The sequence below is a fragment of the Antechinus flavipes genome, chromosome 3 (assembly GCF_016432865.1).
Source record: "Antechinus flavipes isolate AdamAnt ecotype Samford, QLD, Australia chromosome 3, AdamAnt_v2, whole genome shotgun sequence".
In the NCBI taxonomy this organism is placed as follows: Eukaryota; Metazoa; Chordata; class Mammalia; order Dasyuromorphia; family Dasyuridae; genus Antechinus; species Antechinus flavipes.
The window spans coordinates 339646359-339658630 of record NC_067400.1 but is presented as its reverse complement, the minus strand read 5'-3'; the positions used below and the strand labels follow the sequence as shown (position 1 = coordinate 339658630).

General features: G+C 36.9%; 1 protein-coding gene across 1 annotated transcript in view; it reads left to right on the top strand.

Moving 5' to 3' along the window:
* The first annotated feature begins 2401 nt into the window (after positions 1-2401).
* MYO7B (myosin VIIB) overlaps positions 2402-12272 on the top strand; it is a 113373-nt gene continuing 103502 nt past the window's right edge. The window contains 4 exon segments of the mRNA XM_051990624.1: positions 2402-2596; positions 4510-4662; positions 6124-6308; positions 11761-11882. Coding sequence (XP_051846584.1) covers positions 2402-2596; positions 4510-4662; positions 6124-6308; positions 11761-11882 — 655 coding nt within the window.

The following is a 12272-nucleotide window of genomic DNA, read 5'->3' as shown; positions in this document are numbered from 1 at the left end:
TCCCTATCACCCCCAAGTCTTCAGCAGAGATATTGTCCTTTAGATAAGGAAACAGCTTCCTGAAGGGAGATTAACTGAAATATTAACAATCTTTGAAAAACCATGAAGGGAGTTGATACTATAGAGTTTCCATCCCTTGGGGTGTACACAAAAAGAGAAACAAGGAAACCCACAGAAAGAAACCTATGTGAGGCATTATGATCACAGAATCTCAAGATCAGAAGACACCTTCCAACTTTACCAGAATTAGAAATTCTTCTATAACACAGCAGAAAGGAGATTTAATATCAACTTTGAAAGAAGTTTCTAGGGAAATTCCTCATAGATCTGGTCCTCAATACTCTGTTGTTAATATTTTTTATCAGTAATTTAGTCTCACATTTGCAGATGACACCAAAATGGGAAGAACACAGTATATTGGCTATCAAAAAAGGACTCCTAACATTTCTTGACAGGCTAGAATGTTGGGTCAAATATAATTAGACAAAACTGAACAGGAAAAAGTTAAAGTCCTTTTCATACTTTGGCTCAAAAACCCAATGCATCAGGACAGTATGGAGGAGATATAAATCAAATAATACAACTGAAAAACATCTGGAGGTTTTCATAGGTTACCAGTTCCAAATGAGTTCTAGCCTGTGTTCTAGTGTGGGGAAAAAAGCCATGAAGGCTACATGAAGAAAATCCTATTTTCCAAAATAAGGGATATCATTGTCCAATTATTCTATACTGGTCAAATTACATTTAGAATCTTGTATTCTGTTCTTACTGATATTCTAGGGACATCAACAAGCTGGTCTAGGGATATTATGGTTAGAGTGAAGGACTTAAATTGAGGAAGATCTTGGTTCAGCTTAAGAGAATTATTAGTTATATGAACCTGGCAAGTTACTAAACTTTCCAAACCTCACTTCCCTCTACATAAGGGGGACAATAATAATACCTATTTTACAATGATGTTGTGAGGCTCAAATGAAAGAATATATGCAAAGGGTCTTGCAAACTTTAAAGTTTCATACAAATATAAGTTATTGTTATTACTTTTGCGGGGGGAGATCTGTGATTTCATGAATGTAGGGAACTTCCAATGAGAAAATATTCTCTCTCAATGCAGATCAGTAAACATTTACAACAAATTATGAGTTGCCATGGGCTATGAGAAGTGACTTGCTCCATTTCACACAGCTAGACTATGGAAACTACATTTCAGGGAAATTTATTGGAGGAACTGGAGGTGTTTAACCTAGAGAAAACATTTTGTGAGAGAGGAGAAATCCATGTCTCTTCCCATCAATCTTTGTACCATGATGAAACTAAGTACTCCTTTCTTGGAAGAGGAATACACTATAGAGACAGATGAGTAGGTAGTTGGTCATTTGAGGAAAAAGGTATTAAAAGTTGGAGGAATCAGAAAAAATTGTAAGAAAGAAGAAACAATTGATTTGAACCTTGGCAGAAAATAAGAACTGTAAAAATTAGAGATGCCAAGGAAGTACATGCAGGCAACAAGGCTGGGGATTCCAACTCACAAAACAAATTTAATTGGAAAGAAAGGACGTCTGCTCCAATTGAATGTGGCTTGTTTTGAGACAAGAATGTTCTATACTTCAAAGAATCAGTATCAGTCCCCTTAGCAACTACAACTATTGGGAACTATTGGGTGAAGGAAATAGTAGATAGAAGGAATGGTAGTAGGGAAAGTCAGGCTCACAGAGAAGAGAAGGACCTGAGAAATAAAACAAGGGGAATGAGGCCAGTAAACTAGAGGACTATCAAATAGAGGAATCACATTCTCTCAAATTAGCTCTCTGGGATCACCTTACCCTCCTTACATTTTTGTCAAAAAAGGGGGAGTCAATTTATTCAAATGTATGGAGGTATGAGAAGGAATGTTGAGATCAATGCACAGGTAGTTGTAGTTTGCAAATTAATGTGCATAAAAGAGAATAACATGAGATAAGTTTCGAAAGATCATCCTATCTACTCAGGCAGTTATTCCTCACTTTTTTAAACTTCTTGCTCCCAATCTAGTTAAAATACATTTTTAGGCAGAATTGTTATTTTTATTATATTAGCTCAGTCTCGTCATGAACAATTCATATTTTTCCAATTGTTTAGATCTGACTTTATTTGTATGAGAATAGTTCTGTTTTTTAAAATAGAAATGATTAAATGTTTCTTACTTCATTGAAGATCCATAGCTTCCCCTGAAAGATGATGCTCAGTTATGAGACTGAATCCTGGCCATCAAATAGCTTACATATTAACTGGAAAAACAAAATATAAATTTATGACAAGATAATTGGCAATTAAAGGCAGTGTATGTTAAATAGCGATTATTAAGGGAATTCAAAGGAGAGAAACACTGCTGTGCAATGGATTGTAATCCCTCAAGAGATTCATGAAGAAGGTGAGATTTCAGGTAGGACTTGCAGGAGGGGTAGAATTTATACTTATTCACTTTGTTCAATTGTCTCTTTTTCCTTTCTAGGGTGATCATGTGTGGGTGGATTTGTCCTCCAATGTCCCCATTGGTGCAGTTGTGAAGAATAACACCAATCCTAATAAAATCTTGATAGAAGATGATGAGGGAAAGGTAAGATTCTCCTATCATTGATTATTGTCAGAAGGAAACCTTCTTGACCCAGGGATTCTTACCATACTTGATGAGGTTTCCTCTGCTTAAAACTAAGATGTCTAAGACAGAGATCTTGTACCATGAAAAGGCTACTTTTCTAAGACATTGGTTCCAAACACCAATAAAGAAAATGATAAAGGCTAAAATAAAGACTGAGAGAAAAAAATATAACGATAAAAATCTTTAGTGCATATATTTTCAAATTTTAAAAAAGACAAAATAAATCAATGGTAATTGAAAACAAAGGGGTCAGTTGGATGGCTCACTACATAGAGTGCTGGGTCTGGAGTTAGGAAGACTTGGATTCAAATTTAGCCTCAGATACTTGCTAGTTATGTGATCCTAAGCAAGTCATCCAACCTCTGTTTGTCTTAATCCACTGGAGAAGGAAATGACAAGACTTTTTGCCAAGAAAGCTCCATAGACAGTTTTGGCATACTATGGTCCACAGATTCATGAAGATTCTGACATAACCAAGTGACTAAAGGACAACAAAATTGAAAATTAATACTACACATGGCTTTGAAAAAAATACTTTTTTGGGGCATACTCCTAGAAATCAAGGGGTAGGAAGGACTTGGGAGAAGAGACATGAGAGAAGGGAACATGACAGAGAAAACAAAGGAGAAAACAATGTGCTTTAAAGGAAATTGTGATTAAGTGAAGGAAAAAATAACCTCATATGAGTGAAGAAAAAGAAATTCTGAAGAAGGAAGAGGGAAAAAGAATATGAGGAGAAAGAAAAGAGGGAGGAAAGAATATGGGAGGGGGAAAGATGAGGATGTAGGAAGGAAAAATATGAGGGAAAAAAATAAGATGAGGGAGAGAGAAATGGGGAGGTGAAGTATGGTATGAAAATAGCCAAAAGTAAGGGAGAAAGAAAATTGGGGGGAGGAATGAGAGAAAGTTAGACATTTTGGATGGTTTGGGGGAGGCAAAAGAGAGGAACAGCAGGAAGGCAAAAGAAAATTAAGAAGTGAGAAGGTAAAGAAGGACTTGTAGGGAAGAAATGAAGTGGGAAAGGAGTATGTGAGAAAGAAGAAGATGTGAGGGGAAAGGAAGACATATATAGGTATAAAGGAGGGCATAAAGGAAGAAAAAAATAAAAGAAGGTAAGGAGGACATGATAGCATAAAAGGAGATGAGATGGAGTGTGAGGGTAGGGAAGAAAGTGAAGTAGAAAAGGCTGTGTAGTAACCAAAGCTACACATTTCATATGATTATTTGGCTGACAACACATGCCAGCATCATGATCCATAGGGCCCAGCCAAGACTTAAACACAACATTGGTTCCTAGATAATATCAGTTTTATTCCCCCTAGTCCCTCTACAGTGGTTGAGGCAGAGCTCTAGTAGGAATAGGCTTTGTGAAAATCTACAGGGAGAAAGAAAAGGATGATATAATCACTCCTAAATGTTTACTGTCATCTCTCTATCAGAGCCCATTTCCTCTCCCAGGCACTGCCCCTGCTCTTAATAGTGAAATCTGGTGTCATTTCAGAGTTGAATGTTTAAAAGTTCTATTATATGATTTTAGAAAGGTGATTCTAACCTATGGCTGGTTTTTGAGAGGTTTAGAGCATGGTAGTTAATTCCTGCATGGTATAATTCCTGCACAGACCAGGATATATTTGTGAAAGAACTTATATCTGCTGCCGGTAGACAAACTGACTCTTAATCCCAGGTTTACCCCTGCTAATTCCCATTTGTCTTTAACCACAAGAAGAATGGGCAAAAAAAATCTGGTTAGGTTAGGGAAAATTCATTCCTATTCTTAGAAAAACAACGGGTCAGTAGTATGATTTCCATGGGTGGAAAGCACTTTACTAAGAAAATTCTAACTTCCTATTCCATCAATTTTCCCCTGCCAGGAGCTTTGGATTGAAGCTCAGGACTTCAAATGCCTCCGACTCATGCACCCCAGTTCAGTTCAAGGGGTAGAAGACATGATCCTCCTGGGGGACTTGAATGAAGCTAGTATGGTGCACAACCTTCTCATCCGCTACCAGGAGCACAAAATCTATGTGAGTCTCAAGAACTTGACTCCCATGCAACTAGCAGTATAATGTTAGCCCTTGAAAGTTCAGGAAGCATATGGAATGGAAATGCATTTATTACATGCTTACTCTGTACCTAGCACTGTACTGAGTGCTGAGGATACAAACAGAAGAGTAAGATACTCCCTGCTGTCTTATACAGCACATAAAAGAGTATTCCATTCATGGCCAATGAAAAGGCCAGATAATACTTGGGTTCCAGTAAAGAAAGCAGCAGCACAAAAGACAAAGTTCTGAGGATGGGGACGGAAGGTCCCCAATCAAGAGGATAGAGCATCCAAAGATCAGATTCAAGTTGACCTCTGAGATACCTCCAGCCGAGGAGAGGAGCATGTTTCTTAATTCCTGTCTGCTTCTTTCCTTTCTCTAAATGGAATGGGCACTTACTCTATAAGTGCTACTTCTAGAACTCCGCCTTTGGGTGAAATAGCCCTGTTGTTGCTTCATAGTGTCTGATGGCTTTATTTACTGGGTGAGCTTTTCCTTGACCCTATCCTTGGACGTAGATAAAGTCCTGCTCTGGCATGTGTCCTGTAAACAGGTTACTGAATAAGAAAAAAAATTATTTGTCTTCCTATTAAGGCAAATCTTTTCTGACAACCATTCTGCTCTGCTGTCTAATTACATAATTCTAAATTGTGACTTTATATGAACACTAAGTAATTAATTTCAGGGATTTGAGAAGGCCTGATGAATGTTTCAAACCTCTGATCTACAACTTGATGTCTAAATCAAGCTTCATCTCTTTAGCTTAAGGCTTTGTTCTTTGTTAAAATAAATGAAAAGATCACATTCTGGTCTATGAACAATCATTGGGGCCTTAATATAAATGAAGGATCTGAGAAACAAGTTTGGATAGGACAGAGGAGGGAGAGAGCATGAGGGGCTTGTGGTTGTGGGAAGGAGATAAGATAAGCTGGCTAAGGAAACAGACCATGAGACAGAGAAACTAGAATACCCAAAGACAAATCACCAGTTTCTCAATTTTCCTTGTGAAGAATATTAAGTCAGCTGTAGGTAGTACATCTATCACAAAGTAGTTGGATTGGCTCCCTATAGCAAACCACAGGCTTCCATTGCCAAAAACAACTTTAGTACCAATGTATGTTGAAATCATAATAGTTTCTTTTCCAGAAGTCCATGCTATTATGATAGGAAACTAGACTGACAAGTACTAAGGTAGAACAAAAGAAACCAACACATAGAGCAGTATTTTCACTCCCATTACCTCTTCTTTTTGTTCATTTTTTCATCACCTTTTGCTCTATTCATTCCTTTTGATCTGAAGAGGATTTGCTAATCTAGCTCCCCTGCCACAAGAGCCTAGCATATCATTAGCCTAAGCAGACCACTAGTGGGCAACTATCTCAGCCCTCACTTGGTGTCCATGGTCCACAGATACATCACAATTCCTTTTCATGTCCACAGACTTACACAGGTGCGATCTTGGTGGCTGTGAATCCCTATCAGGTGCTACCTATCTACTCTATGGATCAAATCCAGCTGTACTACAACCGACGGGTAGGGGAACTTCCCCCTCATGTCTTTGCCATCGCAGACAGTTGCTACTTCAACATGAAGAAAAACAAGAGAGACCAGTGTTGCATTATCAGGTATCATGGAACCATTGCATTTCCATTTACAGAATGGAGACATAGAGGGTCACAGGGCAAAGAAGTCCAGAGTCAACTTGGGAAGAGGCAGAGTAGGTAACTATCTGCATGATGGGAAGTGAAGGACATCTCTAAATATTTCAGAGAATCTCGGTTACAGAGGGACCTTAGTCCAAAACATGTTGGAACAAGAAAGTTCTCTAAAACATACCTATTCTTTTCTCGAAGACAAGAAACAAAGTCTCCACTCTCCTCAGAGACAGCTCATTTCACTTTTGAATAGCTCTTATTGTTGGGAAGCATTCTTTATTCCCAGTTGGATCGAGCCTATATATTTTTTCCTAATAACTTCTATCCATTGCTTCTAGTTTTGGCCCTTGAGTCCAAGCAGAACAAATTTATTCCCTTGTTCATAAAAATTCTTCAAAGATTTGAAGACAGTTACCCAATCCCACTTAATTCTACTCTTCTCTGGGTTAAATATCCTCAGTTCCTTCCATCAACTCATATTATCATGAATTCAAGCTGTTTCACCATTCCCATTGCCCTTCTCAGATCATTGGAGTTAATCATTATCCTCCTAGAAATATGAAATTCAAGCCCAAGCACACCTCTCTATATATAGTCTGACCAGGGTAGAATAGGAAAACCCTATTATTTTTTTAAAATTTCTGGATGGCATTACTCCCTTAATACAATCTCATTTGCATTCACTTTTTTGGCTACATTTCATACCATTGACTGACAATGAGCTTCTGGGCTACTAAAATTTCTAGATCTTTTTCAGATGAACTTCTGTTTAACCATGTTTTTTCCCCATCATATTATTGTAAAGCTGATTTTTTCTTAAGTTCAAGTATAAAACTTTGTCTTTATCTCTTGTCATAATATGCTGTAGCTGATGCCTTGAAAGTCAATCATTATTGTTTCATTCTCAGATCTTAAAGACTTTTCATTTCCAAGAATTCCCACTCATGTGCAAATACATATACCATATGTCCTTACAGTTTTATAAAAAAGAAGATGGCTTCATATTCAAGGATGCACTAATTGTACAGTGATATAGGAATGTCATCTGGGACTCAAAGTATTATTTATGATTGTGAGAAAACTTAGAAGGAACTTAAACATTCAGCATTTGAAGATTGGCTGATCAGACTGTGGTATATTGATATATGAATACTATCATACAATCTGCCACACATAATACTAAGAATATAAAAAACATAGAAAGGCATATGAAATCATTCAAGGTAAAGGAAGCAGAACTACAGAGTCAAGAAAGACTTAATTTAACAGGTGGCTTCTGAACTATGTTTGGAAGTAAGCTGGGAATTCTCAGTAGTGACAATGAGAAGAGAGGACATTCCAGATACAGAACCTGAGTGATGGAATTTAAGGAATAGGGCAACAACAAGGACAGTTTGTATAAAGAGTATGTGAAGAGAAAGGCATTAGTTCAAAATAAATTACCTTTCTAAAAAAAATATAAAAATAGATAACTAAGATTTATATATGTGCTAGGTACTCTGCTAAGCTCTTTTAAACTACTATTTCTTTTGATCTTTCTAACATCCCTGGGAAATAGATGGTATTATTATCCCATTTTACAAATGAGGAAACTAAGGCAGAAAGAAGTTAGTATCAGAATCCATATTTGAACTTGTCTTCCTGACTTTAAGCTCAGAACTATTAGCTAGTTATGCTAAATTGTGCTAAACATGACACCACAAAATAGGAAACAGGAGAAGTGTCTTGTAGCATTTAAAAAGTTTAGGAGACATGATTTCTGGGTAATTAGTCATTTTATTGACAATGCCAATATTTTAGTAAAAGAAATCAGTTGCAATCTCGAATATCAAAGAAAATCATGGTAGCAGGGTCACAGTTTATATTGCTATGGAAGAGAGGTGTTCCTCAGACTGGCACCAACTCTGATTGTCTAACAATCAATGAGAGAAAATGAATTATTACAATGAAGACTATGGACTTATTCTAGTTCTTATGTCATTTGCTTCTAAATTACTCCAAATTAATTCAAAGAATTTATCCCCACTCAAAACTGAGTAGAAGATTGGATGGACTCTGACCAAGATTGAGGGGAACTAATTCAGTTTCATCATCAATAATGTCCTTCAAGAGACTGAATTTTGGAATGAAGACTAGAGAAAATGGGGGAATTCTGGATTTCTCTAAACCATTGATTATTAGTTGTCATTTCTCTAAGTTTGCATGTCTTAGGGCCAGTTATAGATTCTTTAAAAATGGAAGTGAGAAAGCCTGTAGCTGCCTAAACTCATCTCTTCCTATTTTGGAGGGGAGGTCATTTTGATTCCCTGGGATCTAGTTTCTTGGAAGAGGAGAGAAGTGGGAAAAAAGGTTTTTTCTGTCAGTAGCCCAGTACCAAGGTGTTCAAATATTTGTTGATTGATAGAGGGAAGACTAATGGAGGAAAAAGAAAAAGGGGAAAGGAAGAGAGAAATAATGTGGAAATGATGGGGAGGTATCATTAGGAGAGAGCCTAGTTCAAAAAATATCTGGGGACTTTGGTGAAATCATGTCTCCTAAACGTTTAGTGCAGGGGTCCTCAAACTACCGCCCGCAGACCAGATGCAGCAGCTGAAACATTTATCCCCTTCACCCAGGGCTATGAAGTTTCTTTATTTAAAGGCCCACAAAACAAAGTTTTTGTTTTTTATAGTCTGGCCCTCTAACAGTCTGAGGGACAGTGAACTGGCCTCCTATTTAAAAAGTTTTAGGACCCCTGCTTTAGTGAATTGTGACTATAAAAAAAGCTTAATGTTATCCTGGGATCTGTTGAGCTTCTGGGATAAGGAAGTCGTTAATATACTTTGTTCTGGTTGGACCACATTTGGATTATTACATTCATTTTGGGGCTTCATACATTAGGTCCATTAATAAACTGAAGAAAGTGCAGAGGAGAACAACCAGAATGATAAAGGCTGCAGAGTCCATTATTTAGACATGAGAATTGGTGGAAATAGCAAGAGGTAGCCTGAGGTAAAGAAGATTCAGGGATGGCAGGATTGCTGTCTTCACAAATTTTAAGTACCTACTATGTTTTTAAATAAATGTGTACCTACTATGTGCCAGGCACTAGACTGATGACTGATATCTATCTATCTATCATGAAAAAAAAAAAACAGGCTTTGCCCTCAAGGAGCTCACAATGGAGAAGGCAATATGCAAATAACGATTGTTGTTTTTATTCAATTGTGTTCAACTCTTCATGACTCCATTTGGGGTTTTCTTGGCAAAGATACTAGAGTGGTTTGCCATCTTTATTTCCAGTTCATTTTACAGATGAGGAAACTGAGGCAAATAGCGTTAGGGGACTTGCCCAGAGTAACACAAGAAATAAGTGTCTGAGGCCAGATTTGAACTCAGGAAGATGAGGCTTCCTGACTTCAGGCTTGGCACTGTAACTACTGTGCCACGTAACTGCCCATTACTTCCCAAATAGAATTGTCCAAAAATGGAATGGTTGGCTCCAGAGAAAGTGGATTTTTCCTCATTGAAAGTATTCAAGCAAAGACTGAATGATTCCTTGTCTGATATGTTATAGTGAAGATTCCTTTCAAATGACCTTTGAGTTCTGTATTAAGTGCTTATGATTCTGTGAGATAGAAGCATACAGAGAAAGAAAGGAAAGAGAAAATCAGACATAGAGGGAGGAGAGAAGAGTAATAATACAATGTAAGCATTTTTTGTTTATTCCTAAGTGGGATTAAGTTAAAAGTTTATCCATACAAAGTCTAATTTACTTCTCCTCGTTCCCCTTGATTCACCTCAATCAAGGGGAGTCTCTCATGCATAGTTCCAAGAATCTAATTTGTGACAACTTCAGAAAATGGAAAAATTGGTTCCAGGCTATAAATGCCCTGGCTATTATCATGGGATAGCTTTAATATCAGGCATATCTGAGACAGTACATGTAAGTGGAGTACAAATGAATTATGACTGTTCTATTGACACATCAATTGGAATATCCCATTCTCTGTTCTTCCTGAACTATTCTTCCAATCAGATTGGAGATTGAGTTTAAAGTAGGAGGAAGGGAATAGAAAGCTCATAGGAGGGGAGACAGGGGACTAACTTTGCTCCAAGCACATTATAGGTTCTGAATTCTACACATGCCCAACATAGTGCCATAATAGATGTTCAATAAATATTGGTTTCTTTTATTCTGATTTTGCTCTCATAAAAGAGTCAGAAAAATCTATTGTCTGTTTTAAATCTTTTTTTAAGTCAATGTAGAAAATACTCCCTTATCCAGTCTACAATGATGAGTATAAGACTATTAAGCACTTATTTTTTTCAATTAAAAACCATTACAAAATTAATCCTTTCCCAGTAATTTTCTCTCAGCCTTCAACCAAAGTCTCCTTCTAAAGAAAAACTATAGCCAACAAAACAAATGGACACACTGACTGTCTTTGACAACATATGTACCATTCCACATCTCTAATTCACCCTTTTTCACCAAGGTTATATGCATTTATCAGAACTCTGATTATTTCAATATTAAATAAATGTTAATTGTGTATCTACTATGTGCATGAGAGAGAGAGTTTTAGAATTATACTTTATTTGCAGAGTTCATCAGTTTTCTCTCTGAAAATAGATGGCATTTTTCATCATGACTTCTTTGGAATTGTCTTGGATCATTGCATTGATCAGAGTAGCTGTCTTTCATAGCTGAACATCATTACAGCATTGCTGTTATTGTGCACAATAACCTTTTGGTTTTCCTCACTTCAATATGCATCAATTTATATTGAAATATAAAAATTATTTTCTTCTGAATTTTGTTTCTTCTGAAACCTTCCTCCCTCATCATTTCCTATAGCGTAATAGTACCCCATTACAATCATATGCCACAACTGCTTCAATCATCCCCCAGGTCATGGGAGATTTCCAATTATTTGACACCATGAAAAAAGTGGCCATAAATATTTTGGTATATATAGGTCTTTCCCCCATTTTCTCTGATCTCTTTGTGATACAGAACTAGTAATGGTATTGATGGATCAAAAGGTATTCACTCCTAAATTGACCTCAGAGTCATGGTTGAAAGGAGCTATGGGAAAAATGCATCTAGTTCATTTTATAGATGAAAACCTGAAATCTTCAAGTTCTCTTTGAGCTCTTATATTCTACTGCTTTAATGGATATGAAAATTATTTGATCACTATAAATACACTCTACCAATTATTATTATCAGTCAGTTTATTAAATTCCTCCTATGTGTTAGGCTCTGTATTGTGCTATGAAACAGAAGCCAGGCTTCTATCACCCAGGAAAAGATAACACATTACTTCATATCTTTTTTTTTTTTTTTTTGGATGGGAATAGATGATCTTTTAGACCAGCTATAAATCCCATTGGCCTTGTGTTTCTGACTTTGTGTCTGAATTTTGGTTCTTTTCAGTGGTGAGTCAGGAGCTGGGAAGACAGAGACAACGAAATTAATACTTCAATTCTTAGCTATCATTAGTGGCCAGCATTCTTCAATCGAGCAACAAATCCTAGAAGCCAACCCTATTCTGGAAGGTAGGTGGGTCACCAGTTCTTTAGAAAGTGCATTCCTCTTTTAATTATCCCTTTTCCCATCAACCAATCAATCAACAAGTATTGATTACAGGACACTGGGACAATGAGGAAAGAGCTAAGGATAACAAAATAAAGATGAAATTGCCCTTGCCCTCAAAGATCTTATATTCTGTTGAGGAGGGGAGGAAAAGGAGAAACAATATATAAATATAAACAAACTGGCATCTGGATCAAGTTTCATTTATAAAGTGAGAGTAAAAGTCAAGCTTTGAATAAAATGGTAGATTTAAAGAAGTGGCAGCAGTGAGGAGGGAGAGCATCCAGATATGGGAAACAGACAAGGAAAAGGTATAGAGAGAGGAGACATGATGTCAGGTGTGAAGAAAAGCA